Genomic DNA, 24,343 nt, shown 5'->3' with positions numbered 1-24,343 from the left:
AATATATCAATTGATCATCGGTTAATATTAAATCTGCAATGTTAAAATCAAAATAATGAATGTGATTAGTGACATGACTATGGTTGTGTTTGGTTGTATTGCAAAAAAAAATTGATTTAGCAGAATTGAGTTTGATAATAACTTTCTAAATTACACGTGATAATAACTTTCTAAATCTCACATGATAATTATTCTCTAAATTTATGATCCGGTAGAAAAAAAATCATTGACCAGGAAAGACGTAAAAATATTTCGTGATGAATAATATAGTCAACAATAATTTTGATATGATATACTTTTAAAATTGATGGTGCTTATCAATTATTGCACATAATTTTAATCATAATTGATATACTTGCCATAATGGTTGGAAATATTGCCTTACATTGAAAGGTTGCGGGTTATAAAAATTGCAAGATAAAATGGAGGAAAAACAGGGAAAACAAATTAGGGTTTAGAGTTTGCTTGTGTATACAAGCTTATAATATAAAAGATAAATGTTAGAACCCTGATTTTTCCATTTCCTGTCTCCAATCTCGCTCGCTCGGTCAGTCCTCTTCTCGATCGCATTAGCTGCCAGCCCTCCCTTCACCGTCTCACTCGCACCTCTCTCCTTGTAAGTCAATCATTCAAAATCGTTACTTAGAAAAAAGCACTTATGCATAATCTGAAAATGAAAAATTGAAGATATGAATATTATTTCCTATGCACTTATATGTTTATGTTCTGCGTATATGTATTTACTTGAATTTGTTTTAATTCATCCTGCTTTTATTGTATAGTGTCATGTAAATAAAAATTCTTATTGGACAAAAGTGCTTAATGAGCTTCCCTAGAATAAATCGTTTGGGCGATCCTGAGTTTGATTCCTGGTGGTAACAATTTTTTGCAAGACGTTACTTACTTCGCTGCTGAATTCTGGATTACTGGGGGGCGTTCTCCTGGGAACCAGAGGTTTAATACAAAAAAGAAAAAATTGAGTAGTATTTTCCCTTTCGCGCTGTTTTTATTCTTTATGCGTTCGATGTGAGGTGTCTTGTAAATAAAAGCATAGTGTTAGACATTGACATTGTGTTTGGTTTCATTGTGTTAACTAGTGTTGTCAATTGCGGATACCAGATTGTTAAAATTCCGCTATGCAATAGTATTATGGTGCCACTATAGCCACTATTTTGACAACATTTTCTACTACATAGCATATCGTTGAACGATAGCGGTTTGTCCAAATTTTGCTATGCTATAGTGGTGATTGGTAAAGCTCCGCTACAGCTTCTATATAGCAACTTTGGTGTATATAGTATTATGGTTTTTTTTTTTTAAGTTCTCTGCGCATATTTCATACCTGTTAGCCTATTTGGTGAAAGAAATATACATGTCAGAAAGTTGCCAAAACAGATACAAAAGATTTCATTTTAGTAGTCCTTGATTGAAGAGGAAGGACTTGTTTAAACAGTGTCATTCATATCGCTTGATCCTTCAATAAAATTGGGCAATAGTTTGCAAACCCTCTTGCTTGTTTGGGGATTACTAGGTTTGAGTATGATTCTACAAAAGTGTGTAGGGTCTAAATTTAGTGGCTTGAGATCTTTGTAACGTCATTAGCGTTGAGCGTTTGTGTTAAGCATTATTGGCGGTCTCAGTGGGACAATGGTTTTGTGTGGTTGTGTTAGTCAAGAAGGAAGTAGATTTAATTGAGAATGGAAGAGCACATGGAGCTATTCATCCCTTAGCTCTATCATAAGATTTTTGGCTTGGGGTACTAGTTGGAATCAGTGTTGGTTGTTTTATCTGTCTTATACTGTACTTCTTTTTCTCTTTGGTTGCTGTTGAGGATTATGCAGTAGGTTTATTATTCAGCTTGTAAAGTATATGGGTGGTTGCTTTTGCTGATAATCAGAGGTTGCGTTGGAGGAGAGCTTGCAGTGTTATTGTTAGCCTGTTTAGGTAAAAATAGGGGTGGCATTTTGTATTGTAAACTATGAAGAACAAACACTTATCGGATTAGGCGTGTCCCGGTGTTGGACACGCGTTTGTGTTAGACACGACACCGACACTTATGATCAAATTATATTATGTCATATTTTCAAATTATTAGCGGTGTCGACGTGTCAATGTCCATATTGTGTCCGGTGTCTGTGTACGTAACAGGCTAACACTAATAATTTGTTAAGGTGCAAGTGAATTTGTTAGGGAATCAACAAATTATTAAAAGTTATTGGGGACTTTGAAGGGTTGGAATCACTTGCTCCTTCAAGGTGTGAGGATTATTATTGTGTACTGCTGTTTTTGTATGAGTGAAATGTTTTTTTGTGTGTATTAGTTATGTCATTAAGTAGTGATTTATAAACTAAATTTTGCAATATCTTTTTCCTAAATGCTCCATAAAGTTACCTCATTTTGGTTTGATTTTCGATGTTTAGTTTTACAATTTTGAATTTGAGTGAGTTTTGTGTATGAATAGGAAGAATGAGGCCAACCGATTTGCTTAGGGTTCTGAACAAGCAGTTTCTTGGAATCGCCGGTGACACTGCAAATCCTGTTGCTAAGAAGCTGGCGTCGTCGGCTCCTGTTGTGTCGCGCAAACCAGCGTTTATAGATGCATTCCTACATAAGATGAAAAAGAATCCAGAACTTTTGAAGAACAAAACCATTTGGTCGCGGAGATCCACTATCTTGCCAGAATTTGTTGATTCCCAGGTCAAAATTTACAATGGGAAAACCACTATTCGCTGTAAGATCACTGAAGGAAAAGTGGGTCATAAGTTTGGTGAATTCGCTCTCACCAGGAAACGCAAATCCAAAGACCAACCTAATGCAAAAGTTAAACAACTCAAGAAAAAGAAGTGATATTTTTTTTTTTTTTTTTTTTTTTAGGAAATTGATTTTATGAATAGTTTATATTCTGCAGTTGGTTACATCTACGTGGATAAACAGCATAGCTTATTTACATCTGAAGTGTTTAACTTGAGTATTGACAACAAGGGTTTCATGAAATTTGACAATGGTTGCTGTTGCATCCATTAGGTTCATTGCCTATTTGATCTCTTCATTTGCTTTTTCAAAAAAATAAATTTATCTCTTCATTTTTGTCGTTCTAATTTTTATCATGGACGGATTTATGAGTTTATGGTTTTTAGGATGTGAATTTAAGAGTTATTTGTTTATATTGAATGTCCTGCCACTACACAGGTATGTCATTTATAATTTATCTTTTGTTTGTGTATTTGCCTGTGTTCCTCCGCTTCTCCGAACTTAATTTAAATGCAAATAGGGAGTGTCGAGAGGATTTAATAGTATCAATCAATCATGCATCTGTTTTCATTTGTTTGATTGTATGCATTGTTGTTGCAATGTAATTTGATGTCAATGCAGTTCAGTTAAGTAGTTATATATGTAACAGGGTGGTTCTTCTGGAATTTATTTGCTTGTCAAACTTAGTTGTTCAAAGTTTACCATAGTGTCTATATATGATAATTAGCTTTCAAAAATTTGTGCTCCCCCTAGAATGAATTGCCCTTTCTGATGGTCGGTAATGAGAAAGAAAAACCCGGACCAGGATTTAGTGCAGTCATAAAGTGCATGCAGTTATGCAGTCAAACATCGTTAGCTGACCGATTAAGATCGGAAAGTCCTAATTTAAGCGCATAATTATTAAACATAAATAACATACATTTATTAGACCTTTTGTTCTTGATCGGACCGTCACAAACATCGTGACTGCACAGAAAACGTGACTGCACATAATCCATTTCCGAAAAACACACTTGTGATAATCTTACTATAACATCAAATAGGCTAATACTATGTGAATAAGCTATCATATTGGTTGTGTTCGTAGATAAAATCTTATATGAATTGTAACTTATAAGTTATATGCCTGTATTTGTTCAAAAAATGTTCAATTACTATGTTATGGTCACTGTCACTATTTTTAATTTTTTTTCATGGGTGAGGATTCAAGTGTGTTTATGGTGAAATTAGCAACACGAAATATGCAATTTTTAAACGAAAATTAATGTCACAAGAGAAATAGTGTTGGAATAGTTGCCTCACAAATCTATAGATAAGTAGGAATGAAGTGGTGTTCCAAAAATAAAATGAAGAAAGTCACCTCATTGTATGAGAATCTTTCACCAAATGTGTCTCCCAAGTTCTCAAAGGTAATTTCTTACCAGATGAATGCAAGGCTGGGATAACAGACCAACCAGATTTTACTTACTAATAGGAAAGAAAAAGCTATTGTTGACTTGTAAAGATGGGAAGACGTGAGTTAGGATGAACTCCTAATTCTCCGTTTCTCATGTTGATTTTGTTAAGCTAAATTGTGATGGCGTTGTTTGTAACATTCACAATAGCAGTTTCGCGGAAGGTATTGTCCGAAATGGTAGTTGTCATTTTTCTTTTGGCTTTACAAGTGATACTGGTGCTTGTTCAATTATGGAACAGAGATAATTTTCTTTTGGCTTTACAAGTGATACTGGTGCTTGTTCAATTATGGAACAGAGATAATTAAGGGCAACCCTTATGAGATTAATTACCTTCAACACGGATAAATCATTCACAGATATTATCGTGTTAAACTCATTTCTTGCAACTCAAGTAGTTCAAATGCAGTGTTCTTTTCATTTGCAATTCAAAACAGTTGTAGACATTCATAATCTTCCTAAGGTTTTTCCGACTCTCCTCTTTCGTATGTGTTGAGAGAGGCAAATCAAGTAGCGAATATGCTGGCAAATCAGGTAGGCTACCAAAAGTAAGTTTTCCCTTTATATATTAGTATAGATATATTTAGGCCATCTCGCAACCGATTTGAAACTCTTAACATACACTCTCGCTCCCAACACTATTGAGCTTAATACGTGGATATAAATAGTGGGTGACCCGATTAAAAATCTAATAAGATGTGGCCCAAATAGAACGTGGAGGAGGTTTTGATACTATCTTAGAATTAGAAGTTGAGTCTAACTCAACACTATAAAACTAACTTAAGGTGATAATTGTCTTTACTTTATAAATATATATATTCGGACCATCTTCCAACATATGTGAGACACTCTTAACAAAGTGGATATCGCTAAAATAAAAAAAAAGTAGAGATTCACTCTATTTCTTCTATTAAATTGACATCGTCATTACTATGATGATTTGGATATGTATAATATCTAAAGATCAATTTTTATCTAATGATCATCAGTATGTCTCATATTTTTCTTCTTTCTCTACCCGTTGCTATCACTGTTCTATGTCCACAAATCATAAACCTTTAAATTTCAGTATTATTTTTGATGAGTTGGAGCTTTGAAAAATAAGGCATTCCAAGTCATAAATTACATATATTATTCAGAAACCTATCTATGTCATCCTAAAATCATTTGTGATTCATGCCTTGAATGGTACGTTTTATACCCAATAATTCAAGAGGCATGCGCTCTTCACAATTCAAGTCAAACTAAAACTTCCCAAATGAGTTCCAAAGTATAGTTTTATTGAACAATTTCTTAGCTTTTTTCTCTATTAGTTGAAGGTTAATTTTAAGTTGGATTTTGTATTTTTTTTATAAATATATTTTACATAAGGAATCATACTATACACATAAAAATTATTTGTTGTGTATATTGATGACCATACTAGATAGTGACAAGGTTTAGTACAATCAAATATTATAAAAATGAGTTGCTTATGTATTACTATTTAAAATTTCAAATATTAGAGTAAAATATGAATGGATTGTTTAATTATTACGTGAGATAGTGTGAAAGTCATTTGATGGTAGCTATAGAACCTAAAATGGTTTCCTTAATATTTTGCTTTTTTAAAAAAAAAAAAAACTTACATGAAGTGATGCTCTTTCTACTCATTATATGATAATTATACATGAATGAACAAGTTGCAACACTCATCATTTTTTAATGACAAAATCAATACTTTTAAAATCAACCTTCATAGATCTATGAGTCACAACATTGCTAATCGTGATTTTTTGATGGAATTGAAAAAAAGAAGTTATTACTAATTAAAATGTCACTAATGACTATTTTAGAATTGATATTTGAATCATGTCAAGGTTAAAAAAAAATAAACTTATATTTTCTTCAATGGTAAAAAAAAAATAATCAAATTCTTGTTGAACTAAATACCTCATGAATTTATATATTTTGCAATTTGAGTCTTATAGAGTGAAAAGTCAATAATTTTGCTTTTTCTTCTTGGTACAAAAGAGGACAAAAACCCAAATAATTTTTTTTTGGGCGCAAGCAAACTCAAAGTATTTCATTCATAATAATAATCGCGGTAATACAACTCAAAATAACATCGAAGTAGCGCGAGAAGCATGGGAAAGAGTTGCTCATGCGAGAGCATGAACGCTTCTGTTTGCTTAATGCCTAGTAAAAGCAACTATAAAATCGCTATGATTTGAAATATGAGTCTACAATCATCAAATGAATCATACTCTAAATTATTTTGTTTTTTATTGTGTACAACATCAACTATCATCTTGTAGTTCATCTCAAAGTCAATAATTTTGCTTCTTAATTACCCTCACAATCACAACGTACATTGGCAATAATTGCAATGTAACATTGCAACTAACGTGACAATAATTGAATTTGATCTATCTATTATTGACTATTGAGCAATATGGATAAGGAGAAGTACTTTTGTACTTTACGTGGTCACTTGAACTATTGTTGAAGCATCTCATATTTATAATCTTGGTTTCCGTACCAAAATTACACCTCATGACTTCAAGGATTAACTTCATTAGTTTTATTAATCTAGTGTACGTACTTTTATTTATACATTCTACTACTGTATTCATGGAATCATAATTCTACTTCAATTTTATATTTGTTTCAATAATATTGATTATTGACAGCGTCATGGCTGAGAGCATGCTACAAAGTAATTAATTAGTGTAAAATTTAAATTTTCAAAAGAAGATTATTTGCAAGTTTCATGTTTGAACGTTGGTTGGTTGGTTGGTTGGGATTGGAATTGGAGTATTAGTTGCGCTAGCTACTTTGTGTTTTAATTGGACACGACACGTGTGCAAGTAATTAATTAATGATGCAATTGAATTGTAACACCTGCATGCATGAATGGTTTAAACGGTCGTGCTAACCGGTGCTCTCGACACAAAGTTGTAAGACTTGTTTACAATATTTAAACTCTATTATGTGGTATTTGTTTTGATATTTTTATCGGTGTTCCGCATATATACAGTATCTCTGTTTTGTGGCTCCTCCTTTACGGGTATATGCTCCTCCTTTAATAATATATTTTTCGTTCAAAAAAAATATTTAGCTCCTTAACAACTGTGTCATAAAAGAGTGAAATTTCTTAAGATTCAAGAGTGAAATTTCTAATCAATAAGCTACTTAAAAAAAATCCGATAAAAACAAAGTCGATCAAAATATACTGAAACTAAAATATGCTACAATTTAAGAAAAAATATCAAAAGTAATTAGTTCAAAATAAAAATATTGCATACTTTTTTTTTATCATCAGTATTCGGCTCACTAGACCTAATCTCGTTCGTGGATTAGTTCCGACATCAAGTGATTTCAGTCCTCTTCCAATCAATTATAGTTGTCAGGATCAAATTGTAGTCTTCCTATTATGTCCCGCAGCAATTATCGTTAAACCAACCAATGATTCATAAAATATTGCATACTTTAACAGGCAATAATATCACTTTTTAAAAACACAATACCAAATGCACCTTCATTGGTTTGCTCATATGGAACTTTGTCTTTCGGTTACCTTGTGACATCAACAAATTATGCCAATTATAGAGAGGGTTGCTCTAATTTTGGCCAATTAAATGACCATTTAACTTATCCACCGCAGCTTAATTTGAAAATGTATATTTTATTCTAGATAATGCTTGAAACTAACCTCAAGAGTTATTATCCTTCAAGTTATTATCCTCTATATTTTAATTTGCGAGGAAAAACTGTGCAAGATAAGATTAAATCTTTAGAGGATCGACTTTCAGAATATTAAAGACTTGACAAATAGAGGATAATTTTTAAAACTCCATAAAATTGATCTTCACTTAGTAAACTTTTGAGCAATGTTTTAAGAACCGGACCGGAGGTCGAACCGTTGTGACAACTGGTTCAAGGGTCAACCGGTCGGATCGGTTCAACCGTTATTGAACCGTTTATATTGAACCGTTCATATAATTTTTTCACGTGTTTGAGTCTATGGTTGGAAAGGAAAGATTTTTGATTTTTTAACCTTTCAATTTCAATCCATTGTTTTTTTTAATTAAAAAATCAGTTTTTTTTTTTTTTTTTTAAGTGAGAGAAAAACCGGCCGGTTTTCCGGTTCACCGGTTCACCGGTTCACACCGGTTCACACCGGTTCATACCGGTTCACACCGGTTTTTGACCGGTTCCACTGACTAGCGGTTCTTGCTAGTCGACCGGACCGCCGAGGGCACCGGTTCGTGGTCGAACCGGTCGGACCGGCCGGTCCGGTCCGGTTTTCAAAACATTGCTTTTGAGAGAATAAAATTTAATTTATCAATTTATTCACATAATTAAAATAAATAGATAGTTTTGATATTTTTTGTAAAGGAATAGATGATCCGACTTGGACGATAGTTTTTTATTAAAGTAAGACTCGTTTCTTTTATGTTGTACGGAATGAATGAATCTCCACACAATCATATGTGTGGTCCTACTCCTACAATATAACCTCTATTTTCATATAACCTCTTCTCATTTTCAGTGTGCCCCAATATTATTATTCACGACCGATTTTAATCTTTCTACCACATCTTCTATATTGCATAGTGGCTCTCTCTCACTCTCTCTCTCTCTCACTCAGTCACATAAGGTCCCTTTTCAGTTTCACCACTCACACATAAGGTCCTTTCCCCCACTCACAAAGGTTTCTCTCACTCTCTCTCTCTTCCCACATTTATACGGTTTTTTTTGCTGCGTTTTCTATTGGTTGGTTAAGGAGATGGCTACTGCTACACTTGTTATGCTTTTGTTTTTGATTCGGCAAACAATCAGGGAAAGGTGGGGTTGTTTCTAATCATGTGCTATTTCTTTGGGCCTTTTGTCTCTTCTGTCTCTTTTTAATAAAATCTTAGCCTTTTTCAACAAACCAAAAAAAAAAAGAAATAAAAACAGTTTTTGTCACACCCAAAATTGGAACTCAAGACAATTAATGTGGGATATTATAATATGTATTTGCTGGGGAAGTGGCTAGAGCAGAGAAAAGCTGTAATTTGTTCCAAAAAGTTTCATATATCAACTTAACCAAAAGCTCATTATATATGTATTTTTGATAAGTGCCCAAAAGTAGTACAAATACATATCAAACTTAGACACTTATTAACTTAAACTTTAAGAAACATGTACTAATTTATCCCCTATTTGTGTAAATATTTGTATTTTGAGTAAATTTGAGTAAATATTGTCGAATGATACTTTTTCCCAACATTTTGACAGGTTTTAACACATGGAATAAATTTGAAGCTAAAGGATGAATTTTGATTTTGGAATGTTCGTTGCAGCGAACTCACAGCGACCATGCAGCGAACATCAACAGAAACTTTTGATAAGTGTTTGCTAACCATTCGTCACAGCGAACCATGCAGCGAACATTCGCTATCAGGTTCGCTGCAGAGAATGAGAGGTGAACATCTCCAGGAGCTTTTGGCAACCATTCGCTAACATATAACTTTAAAAGCATTTTGTTTAATTATATTTGGTCGCGTTTGCATATAACTTTTACTTACTATTGTACTTTGGGTACTACTATATATTTTCAACTTCCTCCTCTATATTTTAATTTGCGAGGAAAAACTGTGCAAGATAAGATTAAATCTTTAGAGGATCGACTTTCAGAATATTAAAGACTTGACAAATAGAGGATAATTTTTAAAACTCCATAAAATTGATCTTCACTTAGTAAACTTTTGAGAGAATAAAATTTAATTTATCAATTTATTCACATAATTAAAATAAATAGATAGTTTTGATATTTTTTGTAAAGGAATAGATGATCCGACTTGGACGATAGTTTTTTATTAAAGTAAGACTCGTTTCTTTTATGTTGTACGGAATGAATGAATCTCCACACAATCATATGTGTGGTCCTACTCCTACAATATAACCTCTATTTTCATATAACCTCTTCTCATTTTCAGTGTGCCCCAATATTATTATTCACGACCGATTTTAATCTTTCTACCACATCTTCTATATTGCATAGTGGCTCTCTCTCACTCTCTCTCTCTCTCACTCAGTCACATAAGGTCCCTTTTCAGTTTCACCCAATGTTTTAAGAACCGGACCGGAGGTCGAACCGTTGTGACAACTGGTTCAAGGGTCAACCGGTCGGATCGGTTCAACCGTTATTGAACCGTTTATATTGAACCGTTCATATAATTTTTTCACGTGTTTGAGTCTATGGTTGGAAAGGAAAGATTTTTGATTTTTTAACCTTTCAATTTCAATCCATTGTTTTTTTTAATTAAAAAATCAGTTTTTTTTTTTTTTTTTTTTAAGTGAGAGAAAAACCGGCCGGTTTTCCGGTTCACCGGTTCACCGGTTCACACCGGTTCACACCGGTTCATACCGGTTCACACCGGTTTTTGACCGGTTCCACTGACTAGCGGTTCTTGCTAGTCGACCGGACCGCCGAGGGCACCGGTTCGTGGTCGAACCGGTCGGACCGGCCGGTCCGGTCCGGTTTTCAAAACATTGGTTTCACCACTCACACATAAGGTCCTTTCCCCCACTCACAAAGGTTTCTCTCACTCTCTCTCTCTTCCCACATTTATACGGTTTTTTTTGCTGCGTTTTCTATTGGTTGGTTAAGGAGATGGCTACTGCTACACTTGTTATGCTTTTGTTTTTGATTCGGCGAACAATCAGGGAAAGGTGGGGTTGTTTCTAATCATGTGCTATTTCTTTGGGCCTTTTGTCTCTTCTGTCTCTTTTTAATAAAATCTTAGCCTTTTTCAACAAACCAAAAAAAAAAAGAAATAAAAACAGTTTTTGTCACACCCAAAATTGGAACTCAAGACAATTAATGTGGGATATTATAATATGTATTTGCTGGGGAAGTGGCTAGAGCAGAGAAAAGCTGTAATTTGTTCCAAAAAGTTTCATATATCAACTTAACCAAAAGCTCATTATATATGTATTTTTGATAAGTGCCCAAAAGTAGTACAAATACATATCAAACTTAGACACTTATTAACTTAAACTTTAAGAAACATGTACTAATTTATCCCCTATTTGTGTAAATATTTGTATTTTGAGTAAATTTGAGTAAATATTGTCGAATGATACTTTTTCCCAACATTTTGCCAGGTTTTAACACATGGAATAAATTTGAAGCTAAAGGATGAATTTTGATTTTGGAATGTTCGCTGCAGCGAACTCACAGCGAGCATGCAGCGAACATCAACAGAAACTTTTGATAAGTGTTTGCTAACCATTCGCCACAGCGAACCATGCAGCGAACATTCGCTATCAGGTTCGCTGCAGAGAATGAGAGGCGAACATCTCCAGGAGCTTTTGGCAACCATTCGCTAACCATTCGCCACAGCGAACCAAGCAGCGAACATTCGCTAACAAGGTCGCTGCAGCGAATGGTAGCGAACATCTCAGATCCAAGGCGGTTTAAGGCACGTGTCAGCAATCTACAGGGTGAATTAAGCTTGTTCGTTGCAGCGAACACATTCTTCGCCCAGCGAACATCAAAAATTTGGACACTATATAAAGCCATGAGATGCAGAAAATTAGGTTAATTAATATCTTTGTGCAGCCAAACTTCAGAGAACACTAGAGAGTTATTTTCTTAGGAGATTTAAGGTGGATTCTGTAACACCCCGAACTAACTACCCTTAAAAACGTGATCTTAAAAACTTTTTAAAGATAAGTAGCCGGAGCGCTACGGAAAAACATTTTATAAAACGATCGTGCACACGACACGAAACGTCGCAGCGGAAAACATTAACATAAAGGATTTTCAAAGCAATGAACAAAATAGTTCCAAAGATAATTCATTAACATAAAACATAAGTTAAGATGTTCACATCGATATACGACGGAATACAAACGATCCCCGACTCGATGTTACAACATACCAGAGCACTAATATACATCACAACCCATCTAAACTTAATCAAAACTATACAAAGGTAGCCTACACTAGCTCCTCACCAAAAGTGCTCCACACCAAAACGATCTGCAGCTAAAACTCGTCGAAAACCTCGACCTGAATACCTGAACCCCCAAAGGTCCAGCACATAACAATTAGGTAGAGAGTTAGTAAACATAATCACATACATACGAATATAGAAACGCACCTATATTCAACCTATCACGTATTACTAACTCACACACATGCCTCAAAAGCAATACACCAGATAACACATACTCACAAATACACAACCAGATAGTTTCACGTCGTCTCGGACAACACAAAGAACTCACATAACACATAACACATAATTGCACATTTACTCAAATGCGACTAATGCCAAACATTCAATGTCATGCCAACCTAGACACGACTAATGCATGTGGTACCATCTTCTTTATCAAGGAACTTACCATTGATATCCTTCTTTATTGGACAAGTCCAATATCCTTCTTTATCAGACAAGTCTGATATCCCTAAATAATGCATGAGTTTATGAATGCCATGCATTTACCAAACATATGATAATCACTTAGCACGAAGCTACTGCTCACTACATGGATAACATAATCCATTAAACTTCTTTATCAGACAAACTGATATTCTTCTTTATCGGACAACCCGATATACAAACATACATATACTTCTTTGACATTTTATATAAATGCCATCACACAACACAATTATTAAACATATAATAATTCCAAACCAAAACGAAACCAAATACATGGATACACGCACTTTACAAACATCAGCAAAAATTGCTGTCACTGAGGCCTTCGCTAAGCGAAGCCTTAGCGAGACTTGGCGAACCACACCAGGAAGTCACCTGCTCATGGCGAGCTTTGGCGAGCTTCAGCGAACATGTTCGCTACAGCGAACTCCTGGTCGCTTAGCGAACTACACCAGAAAAATATCTGTTCTTGAGTTTCAATAAGGCGGTTTAACCTTGAATCCACTCAAAAATCCATCTAGACATGTTATAAATGCATAACAAGTGATCAATCATGTATATACCATACATATATACATGTATCAACAATCAAAAACACCAAAACACATCACACATACAAAATCATGTCAATTTCTTGCAAAATAAGCAAAGTTGCAAAAACATGCAAAACCATCATCAAACATATACATATTCCCTCCTAGATGTTCATTAAGCATACTAAGATGAAAAGACATGTTTATGATAAAGAAACTTCACCCAAACCCCAAAGAAATTGGATGAGAGAGTTCAGGAATGGAGGCTAGACACCTCCCCTCTCTTGGATCACCCAAGCTTATGCTAAACCACTCTCACCTTAGATTGAATGATGATTCTTGCCTCTAAACTCTTCTCCTTGCTCGAGTTCTTCTAGCTCTCCTAGGTTACTTGCTCTTGCTCTTGCTACTTCTAACTTCTCATGAAAAATGAATTATGAGACTATTCATTGGTTTGACTTGGTACTTATACTACTCTCTATTGGATCATGAACCAAGCCCAATAGCCTAAGCCCATTAAGCTTCTATCACACGCCCAAGCCCACTAACACGACAAAGGTTTCGCTCACAAACTTATGTTCGCGATAAATAATAATAGGTCGCGTAAATAAATATTTAACACTAACCCAAAATATATGCAAATATATAAAATATCGATTTACTAAAAATCGGGTCGTTACAGATTCAATTATCTTGAGACTTCAAGAGTTGATGTTCTTCCTTTGTGCTTCTACTCATCTTTGTAAGATTGTCACCATGACAATGAGTGACTAAACTTCTTTATTGTTGGGATTAGATGTAAATATTCATGACTATGTATTGATCTTAATCTTTTGATATATATATATATATATATATATATATATATATATATATATATATATATATATATATATATATATATATATATATGTTTTAGATTATTCATTAATATTTGTGTTATCCTTGCTTTTCATATTTATTCAATGATTTAAATGATATAGACATATATTGTTTGAGTCTTAAGAAATAGGATAATCACATGTCAAAACTTTAAACTCTAGACATGGATTTAGGTTTTGATATTCACTTTTAATATTGAATCTTAATGCTATTGTATATGTTGATAAACGAGACATCGGATGTTAATCGATACAATAGATTTCGCGATGTATTCCGGACACGGAAACATTCGATGAGCAATATGTGAAATTATTAATCAATATCTAAAGCATATATACGTTTGGTTAAGTTAATACATAGGAATGAGTATGTAAAGTCTAATCCCGGCAATTTTATTTCTCTGAAGCTAAACCTTTATTTTATCGCACTTTATATTTTGTTCGCAATCAAAAATTACAATACGAAACCTTTTAAAACTCAAACTTGAAACCAATGGCAATTGTTGAAATGCATTTAATATCACACTAGTCCCTGTGGATACGATAATTTACATACTTGCTTTGAACTTACATCAATTTTACACTTAAAAATTAAGTAACTTTTTTTATTAAGGATTTCTAAAAAATATTGTTTGACCCGACTTCTCCTTTTTTTAGAGTAAAAAGTCTAAAATAAGCTGGGACAAACAGTACATAAAATTTCACAAAAATACTTTGCTTTAGAAAAAATTGTATTAAAAGCCATCACATGAAGGTTTACTTAAATATGAACAAAACTCGACTTCTACTCAATTAGATGAAGATAGGGGCTAACTTGGCCAGAAAATTTTGTAAGTCTATTAACATTATTAATTAACGAACATATCTTTAATTTTGCAGTATATATCATCGCTTTAAGCATTTAACAATCATTCTTTCTTAGAGCGGTGTTTAGGGGTATTCAAAATCGAATCAAATTCAAACCAATAGAAAAATGAAAATCGAACCAACTCAAACTAAAAACTGTAAAAAAAATCGTTTTGGTTTGCATATGTTCGCATCACTTTTTCAATCAACTAATCTGTTTGGTTCAGGTGGTGATCAATTTTTCCGAAACAAAACACCACACACACACATATAATACCTACTTAATCACATGAAGTATCTACTTTAATTTTACTACATTTTATGTTTGGTAAATCATATGTGAATATATATAAATTAACCCTATTGCACCAATGTGGCTCTTAATATTATGTCAATGTGGCTCTTGGTAAATCTTAGTGAATATATAAATCAGACACTCCAGTCAAAGGTCTGCAACATACTGATTTATATAGATATATTTATCAATACTAAATAAGAAACTTTGTGTTTGGTAAATCTTTGTGTTATGTGTTTCGGAAATCTTGCATAGAAACTTTTTCCATTGAAATTTATGCTTATTTGTTTTACTTTTTGTTTATTATCTTTGTAAAAGGATGGATGAAGCTGGTTGGTTAATATGGTGCTTTTCACTCTCTCTCTCTCTCTCTCTCTCTCTCTCTCTCTCTCTCTCTCTCTCTCTCTCTCTCTCTCTCTCTCTCTCTCTCTCATTGCTCTGAATTTATCTGTGTTGGCAGTACTACTACTACATTTCAATTCCATTCCATTTCTCTCTTCTCTCTTCACCTCTTCTCTCTCATAAATCATTTCTTTTCTTATTTTTCTTCACACCAACACCAAAACCCTCTCTCTTCTTTCTTCACCTCTTCAACTCAGCTTTGGATTTCATACGAGTTTGTTTTTGGATTTCAGTGTAATCACGTCCTAATTCAGGTATGTTTTCTATCTTTGTTAAAACTTGCACAACACTATCAACAACCTTTTATGCTTGTTCTTCCACCATCAGCAACCTTTTATGAAGAACAACCTTTTATGCTTTTATGAAGAACAAGCATAAAAGATGAAAAATGAGTTTGAAGGTGTTATTAGCAAAAGTAGGTTAGATAATGCTTGTTCTTCCTCCATCATAAACACAATCTTTTATGCTTGTTTTTCATCTATTGAGATTTTTTATATTTCAATGTCATGTTTTAACAGGAACAAAAATACAAAAAACAAACTCAATTTTTTTTTTTTAAGATCACTCCATGAATGTTAAACCAAGATAACTAGAGAGCCAACAATCAAGAACAACTTAAAAATCAAAACTTTACTAACTTTACAACTTAAAAATCAAAACTTTACCTACTTTTACTATCTTCATTGTTATTGTTCATTCGTGTTAATGTTAGTACTATTGATTTTTTAGTGTAATAAATGTGTGTTGTGTTTCAATGATTGGATTTAGGGGTGTGTTTGGTTAGCTTAAAAATAATTGAAATTTGTGTTATGTGTTTGGGAAATCTTGCTTAGAAACTTTTTCCATTGAAATTTATGCTTATTTGTTTTACTTTTTGTTTATTATCTTTGTAAAAGGATGGATGAAGCTGGTTGGTTAATATGGTGCTTTTCACTCTCTCTCTCTCTCTCTCTCTCTCTCTCTCTCTCTCTCTCTCTCTCTCTCTCTCATTGCTCTGAATTTATTTGTGTTGGCAGTACTACTACTACATTTCAATTCCATTCCATTTCTCTCTTCTCTCTTCACCTCTTCTCTCTCATAAATAATTTCTTTTCTTATTTTTCTTCACACCAACACCAAAACCCTCTCTCTTCTCTCTTCACCTCCTCAACTCAGCTTTGGATTTCATACGAGTTTGTTTTTGGATTTCAGTGTAATCACGTCCTAATTCAGGTATGTTTTCTATCTTTGTTAAAACTTGCACAACACTATCAACAACCTTTTATGCTTGTTCTTCCACCATCAGCAACCTTTTATGAAGAACAACCTTTTATGCTTTTATGAAGAACAAGCATAAAAGATGAAAAATGAGTTTGAAGGTGTTATTAGCAAAAGTAGGTTAGATAATGCTTGTTCTTCCTCCATCATAAACACAATCTTTTATGCTTGTTTTTCATCTATTGAGATTTTTTATATTTCAATGTCATGTTTTAACAGGAACAAAAATACAAAAAAGAAACTCAATTTTTTTTTTTTTTAAGATCACTCCATGAATGTTAAACCAAGATAACTAGAGAGCCAACAATCAAGAACAACTTAAAAATCAAAACTTTACTAACTTTACAACTTAAAAATCAAAACTTTACCTACTTTTACTATCTTCATTGTTATTGTTCATTCGTGTTAATGTTAGTACTATTGATTTTTTAGTGTAATAAATGTGTGCTGTGTTTCAATGATTGGATTTAGGGGTGTGTTTGGTTAGCATAAAAATAATTGAAATTTGTGTTATGTGTTTGGGAAATCTTGCATAGAAACTTTTTCCATTGAAATTTATGCTTATTTGTTTTACTTTTTGTTTATTATCTTTGTAAAAGGATGGATGAAGCTGGTTGGTTAATATGGTGCTTTTCTCTCTCTCTCTCTCTCTCTCTCTCTCTCTCTCTCTCTCTCTCTCTCATTGCTCTGAATTTATCTGTGTTAGCAGTACTACTACTACATTTCAATTCCATTCCATTTCTCTCTTCTCTCTTCACCTCTTCTCTCTCATAAATCATTTCTTTTCTTATTTTTCCTCACACCAACACCAAAACCCTCTCTCTTCTCTCTTCACCTCTTCAACTCAGCTTTGGATTTTATACGAGTTTGTTTTTGGATTTCAGTGTAATCACGTCCTAATTCAGGTATGTTTTCTATCTTTGTTAAAACTTGCACAACACTATCAACAACCTTTTATGCTTGTTCTTCCACCATCAGCAACCTTTTATGAAGAACAACCTTTTATGCTTTTATGAAGAACAAGCATAAAAGATGAAAAATGAGTTTGAAGGTGTTATTAGCAAAAGTAGGTTAGATAATGCTTGTTCTTCCTCCATCATAAACACAATCTTTTATGCTTGTTTTTCATCTATTGAGATTTTTTATATTTCAATGTCATGTTTTAACAGGAACAAAAATACAAAAAAGAAACTCAATTTTTTTTTTTTTAAGATCACTCCATGAATGTTAAACCAAGATAACTAGAGAGCCAACAATCAAGAACAACTTAAAAATCAAAACTTTACTAACTTTACAACTTAAAAATCAAAACTTTACCTACTTTTACTATCTTCATTGTTATTGTTCATTCGTGTTAATGTTAGTACTATTGATTTTTTAGTGTAATAAATGTGTGTTGTGTTTCAATGATTGGATTTAGGGGTGTGTTTGGTTAGCTTAAAAATAATTGAAATTTGTGTTATGTGTTTGGGAAATCTTGCTTAGAAACTTTTTCCATTGAAATTTATGCTTATTTGTTTCACTAGTAGAAAAAAGCTTTTTTACATCTGGCGAAAAACACTTTTTACATCTGAAAAATGTCAGATGTAGGCGCACGAGACTTAGTAAGTATACATGTTTTACATCTGGCGTAGTCAGATGTAAAAAAACACTTTTTACCTCTGACCAAGGCGAAAATCAAATATTATTTTTTTTAAAATTAAATTGGACCTTTTACATCTGACCAAGCCCACCAGATGTGAAATCTTAACTTTATTTATTTTTATTTTTTTGAAAAACCTGCGTTTTTTTTTTTATATATATTTTAAATCCTTTTTTTTAATTAAAAAAATCTAACCCACAATGCCAACAATATAACATAACTTGCATCAAGAACATAATACTAAAATTCAACATTCAATATCCATAGCCAAATTCAACATATATATAGTAATAATGTCATTAAAGTACAACCACATTGTAATCCAAAATACAAAACATCATAATAAAGACAAATTCCAACACTTATTACTAGATTGTCAAAAGGCTAGCACCAAAAATTTATAATGTCAAAATAACTTTGTACATTGTGTCAAAACTGTACATAAAAAACTACAGAACTGGAAAACAAAAATACATTGTGTCAAACCTGTGTTATAATTAATGAACTAAATCTCAGTGCCTTCAATTGCTCCATAATCGATTCAATTTGCTGAAAGCATCAACATCTGAAAGATGTAGATTGAAAATGAAAATAGACATAAGAAGACATTGCAAATGAAAAACTGAGACAAACAAAGGGCAATGGTTGATGCAAATTCAGAAATCAGAAATGATACATCGTAAAAGAGAAGGGAGAAAGAGTAAGAACTTACTGGTAAGTTACATAAGCAAAAGCGAGATTGTTACTCTTATATTCCTATAAAACTATGATTCATGATTATAATATTTGAAATTAAAGAGTGTGCTATATCTAATCCACTCCAATGAGTATCTTCCTTCACCACCTCATTTTAGTACCTGAAAAGTGAAAAGTCATGAGAATATCTCAATATTCCCAAAGGAACATTATTCATTTGTTGTAACATTGGATAACTCCAAGCCTACTGTAAAACGCTATGCAATAACATTCTAACTCAAGAGTTTTAGCTTGGTTACTAAATAAAAAGTTTCTAGTTTCATCTCCAAACAAAGCAAATTTAATTGAGTTACTAAATAATTAATTGTTTTCTTCTAAACCAAGATCATTCTCTTTTTAAAATAGCATCAAAATTTTGAAAAGAAGCATAATAGATATACTATACATGCTAACATGCCTCGGCCTCTCAATAAAACATGGCTAGTTCAAACATTTCATTCCCAAAACCAATAATCTACTTGTATAAAACAATCATCAAAAGCTTATCTTAACTTAAAAATTTCTTTTCCAAAGTAACTCAAAATTTTAAGCTAAGTAGATTTAAACCCTCATTGTTTTTATTCTTCAAAATTAGACCACATCAATACATGTTTTCAAAAGCTGCAGAGGGTCTAATTTCAAAGCAGCAGAGGCAACTCAAGAAACGCAAATCCAAAGACCAACCTAATGCAAAAGTTAAACAACTCAAGAAAAAGAAGTGATATTTTTTTTTTTTTTTTTTTTTTAGGAAATTGATTTTATGAATAGTTTATATTCTGCAGTTGGTTACATCTACGTGGATAAACAGCATAGCTTATTTACATCTGAAGTGTTTAACTTGAGTATTGACAACAAGGGTTTCATGAAATTTGACAATGGTTGCTGTTGCATCCATTAGGTTCATTGCCTATTTGATCTCTTCATTTGCTTTTTCAAAAAAATAAATTTATCTCTTCATTTTTGTCGTTCTAATTTTTATCATGGACGGATTTATGAGTTTATGGTTTTTAGGATGTGAATTTAAGAGTTATTTGTTTATATTGAATGTCCTGCCACTACACAGGTATGTCATTTATAATTTATCTTTTGTTTGTGTATTTGCCTGTGTTCCTCCGCTTCTCCGAACTTAATTTAAATGCAAATAGGGAGTGTCGAGAGGATTTAATAGTATCAATCAATCATGCATCTGTTTTCATTTGTTTGATTGTATGCATTGTTGTTGCAATGTAATTTGATGTCAATGCAGTTCAGTTAAGTAGTTATATATGTAACAGGGTGGTTCTTCTGGAATTTATTTGCTTGTCAAACTTAGTTGTTCAAAGTTTACCATAGTGTCTATATATGATAATTAGCTTTCAAAAATTTGTGCTCCCCCTAGAATGAATTGCCCTTTCTGATGGTCGGTAATGAGAAAGAAAAACCCGGACCAGGATTTAGTGCAGTCATAAAGTGCATGCAGTTATGCAGTCAAACATCGTTAGCTGACCGATTAAGATCGGAAAGTCCTAATTTAAGCGCATAATTATTAAACATAAATAACATACATTTATTAGACCTTTTGTTCTTGATCGGACCGTCACAAACATCGTGACTGCACAGAAAACGTGACTGCACATAATCCATTTCCGAAAAACACACTTGTGATAATCTTACTATAACATCAAATAGGCTAATACTATGTGAATAAGCTATCATATTGGTTGTGTTCGTAGATAAAATCTTATATGAATTGTAACTTATAAGTTATATGCCTGTATTTGTTCAAAAAATGTTCAATTACTATGTTATGGTCACTGTCACTATTTTTAATTTTTTTTCATGGGTGAGGATTCAAGTGTGTTTATGGTGAAATTAGCAACACGAAATATGCAATTTTTAAACGAAAATTAATGTCACAAGAGAAATAGTGTTGGAATAGTTGCCTCACAAATCTATAGATAAGTAGGAATGAAGTGGTGTTCCAAAAATAAAATGAAGAAAGTCACCTCATTGTATGAGAATCTTTCACCAAATGTGTCTCCCAAGTTCTCAAAGGTAATTTCTTACCAGATGAATGCAAGGCTGGGATAACAGACCAACCAGATTTTACTTACTAATAGGAAAGAAAAAGCTATTGTTGACTTGTAAAGATGGGAAGACGTGAGTTAGGATGAACTCCTAATTCTCCGTTTCTCATGTTGATTTTGTTAAGCTAAATTGTGATGGCGTTGTTTGTAACATTCACAATAGCAGTTTCGCGGAAGGTATTGTCCGAAATGGTAGTTGTCATTTTTCTTTTGGCTTTACAAGTGATACTGGTGCTTGTTCAATTATGGAACAGAGATAATTTTCTTTTGGCTTTACAAGTGATACTGGTGCTTGTTCAATTATGGAACAGAGATAATTAAGGGCAACCCTTATGAGATTAATTACCTTCAACACGGATAAATCATTCACAGATATTATCGTGTTAAACTCATTTCTTGCAACTCAAGTAGTTCAAATGCAGTGTTCTTTTCATTTGCAATTCAAAACAGTTGTAGACATTCATAATCTTCCTAAGGTTTTTCCGACTCTCCTCTTTCGTATGTGTTGAGAGAGGCAAATCAAGTAGCGAATATGCTGGCAAATCAGGTAGGCTACCAAAAGTAAGTTTTCCCTTTATATATTAGTATAGATATATTTAGGCCATCTCGCAACCGATTTGAAACTCTTAACATACACTCTCGCTCCCAACACTATTGAGCTTAATACGTGGATATAAATAGTGGGTGACCCGATTAAAAATCTAATAAGATGTGGCCCAAATAGAACGTGGAGGAGGTTTTGATACTATCTTAGAATTAGAAGTTGAGTCTAACTCAACACTATAAAACTAACTTAAGGTGATAATTGTCTTTACTTTATAAATATATATATTCGGACCATCTTCCAACATATGTGAGACACTCTTAACAAAGTGGATATCGCTAAAATAAAAAAAAAGTAGAGATTCACTCTATTTCTTCTATTAAATTGACATCGTCATTACTATGATGATTTGGATATGTATAATATCTAAAGATCAATTTTTATCTAATGATCATCAGTATGTCTCATATTTTTCTTCTTTCTCTACCCGTTGCTATCACTGTTCTATGTCCACAAATCATAAACCTTTAAATTTCAGTATTATTTTTGATGAGTTGGAGCTTTGAAAAATAAGGCATTCCAAGTCATAAATTACATATATTATTCAGAAACCTATCTATGTCATCCTAAAATCATTTGTGATTCATGCCTTGAATGGTACGTTTTATACCCAATAATTCAAGAGGCATGCGCTCTTCACAATTCAAGTCAAACTAAAACTTCCCAAATGAGTTCCAAAGTATAGTTTTATTGAACAATTTCTTAGCTTTTTTCTCTATTAGTTGAAGGTTAATTTTAAGTTGGATTTTGTATTTTTTTTATAAATATATTTTACATAAGGAATCATACTATACACATAAAAATTATTTGTTGTGTATATTGATGACCATACTAGATAGTGACAAGGTTTAGTACAATCAAATATTATAAAAATGAGTTGCTTATGTATTACTATTTAAAATTTCAAATATTAGAGTAAAATATGAATGGATTGTTTAATTATTACGTGAGATAGTGTGAAAGTCATTTGATGGTAGCTATAGAACCTAAAATGGTTTCCTTAATATTTTGCTTTTTTAAAAAAAAAAAAAACTTACATGAAGTGATGCTCTTTCTACTCATTATATGATAATTATACATGAATGAACAAGTTGCAACACTCATCATTTTTTAATGACAAAATCAATACTTTTAAAATCAACCTTCATAGATCTATGAGTCACAACATTGCTAATCGTGATTTTTTGATGGAATTGAAAAAAAGAAGTTATTACTAATTAAAATGTCACTAATGACTATTTTAGAATTGATATTTGAATCATGTCAAGGTTAAAAAAAAATAAACTTATATTTTCTTCAATGGTAAAAAAAAAATAATCAAATTCTTGTTGAACTAAATACCTCATGAATTTATATATTTTGCAATTTGAGTCTTATAGAGTGAAAAGTCAATAATTTTGCTTTTTCTTCTTGGTACAAAAGAGGACAAAAACCCAAATAATTTTTTTTTGGGCGCAAGCAAACTCAAAGTATTTCATTCATAATAATAATCGCGGTAATACAACTCAAAATAACATCGAAGTAGCGCGAGAAGCATGGGAAAGAGTTGCTCATGCGAGAGCATGAACGCTTCTGTTTGCTTAATGCCTAGTAAAAGCAACTATAAAATCGCTATGATTTGAAATATGAGTCTACAATCATCAAATGAATCATACTCTAAATTATTTTGTTTTTTATTGTGTACAACATCAACTATCATCTTGTAGTTCATCTCAAAGTCAATAATTTTGCTTCTTAATTACCCTCACAATCACAACGTACATTGGCAATAATTGCAATGTAACATTGCAACTAACGTGACAATAATTGAATTTGATCTATCTATTATTGACTATTGAGCAATATGGATAAGGAGAAGTACTTTTGTACTTTACGTGGTCACTTGAACTATTGTTGAAGCATCTCATATTTATAATCTTGGTTTCCGTACCAAAATTACACCTCATGACTTCAAGGATTAACTTCATTAGTTTTATTAATCTAGTGTACGTACTTTTATTTATACATTCTACTACTGTATTCATGGAATCATAATTCTACTTCAATTTTATATTTGTTTCAATAATATTGATTATTGACAGCGTCATGGCTGAGAGCATGCTACAAAGTAATTAATTAGTGTAAAATTTAAATTTTCAAAAGAAGATTATTTGCAAGTTTCATGTTTGAACGTTGGTTGGTTGGTTGGTTGGGATTGGAATTGGAGTATTAGTTGCGCTAGCTACTTTGTGTTTTAATTGGACACGACACGTGTGCAAGTAATTAATTAATGATGCAATTGAATTGTAACACCTGCATGCATGAATGGTTTAAACGGTCGTGCTAACCGGTGCTCTCGACACAAAGTTGTAAGACTTGTTTACAATATTTAAACTCTATTATGTGGTATTTGTTTTGATATTTTTATCGGTGTTCCGCATATATACAGTATCTCTGTTTTGTGGCTCCTCC

At 32.6% G+C, this 24,343-nt stretch overlaps 1 protein-coding gene and 1 long non-coding RNA gene across 3 annotated transcripts; one reads left to right on the top strand and one right to left on the bottom strand.

Annotated features, from left to right (window-relative positions):
* The first annotated feature begins 494 nt into the window (after positions 1-494).
* On the top strand, positions 495-20,132 carry LOC123881861 (ribosomal protein S19, mitochondrial-like). Of its 2 annotated transcripts, XM_045930611.1 has the most exons (3): positions 495-616; positions 2,462-2,795; positions 19,893-20,132. In XM_045930611.1, the coding sequence occupies exons 2-3, from the start codon at positions 2,467-2,469 to the stop codon at positions 19,942-19,944; spliced, it is 381 nt and encodes a 126-aa protein (XP_045786567.1). In that variant the 5' UTR covers positions 495-616; positions 2,462-2,466; the 3' UTR covers positions 19,945-20,132. The 2 variants fall into 2 exon arrangements, with proteins under 2 accessions (XP_045786567.1, XP_045786566.1); XM_045930610.1 differs by lacking the exon at positions 19,893-20,132 and having other exon boundaries at positions 2,462-3,036.
* On the bottom strand, positions 18,769-19,783 carry LOC123881862. The gene is made up of 2 exons (XR_006799628.1): positions 19,200-19,783; positions 18,769-19,052 (listed from the first exon to the last, which is right to left on the bottom strand). It is a non-coding gene; the product is annotated as an uncharacterized LOC123881862 (long non-coding RNA).
* Positions 20,133-24,343: the final 4,211 nt, after the last annotated feature.

The sequence above is a fragment of the Trifolium pratense genome, linkage group LG4, assembly GCF_020283565.1.
Source record: "Trifolium pratense cultivar HEN17-A07 linkage group LG4, ARS_RC_1.1, whole genome shotgun sequence".
In the NCBI taxonomy this organism is placed as follows: domain Eukaryota; kingdom Viridiplantae; phylum Streptophyta; class Magnoliopsida; order Fabales; family Fabaceae; genus Trifolium; species Trifolium pratense.
The sequence above is the reverse complement of the archived record's forward strand: the minus strand, read 5'-3'. Positions and strand labels throughout refer to the sequence as shown.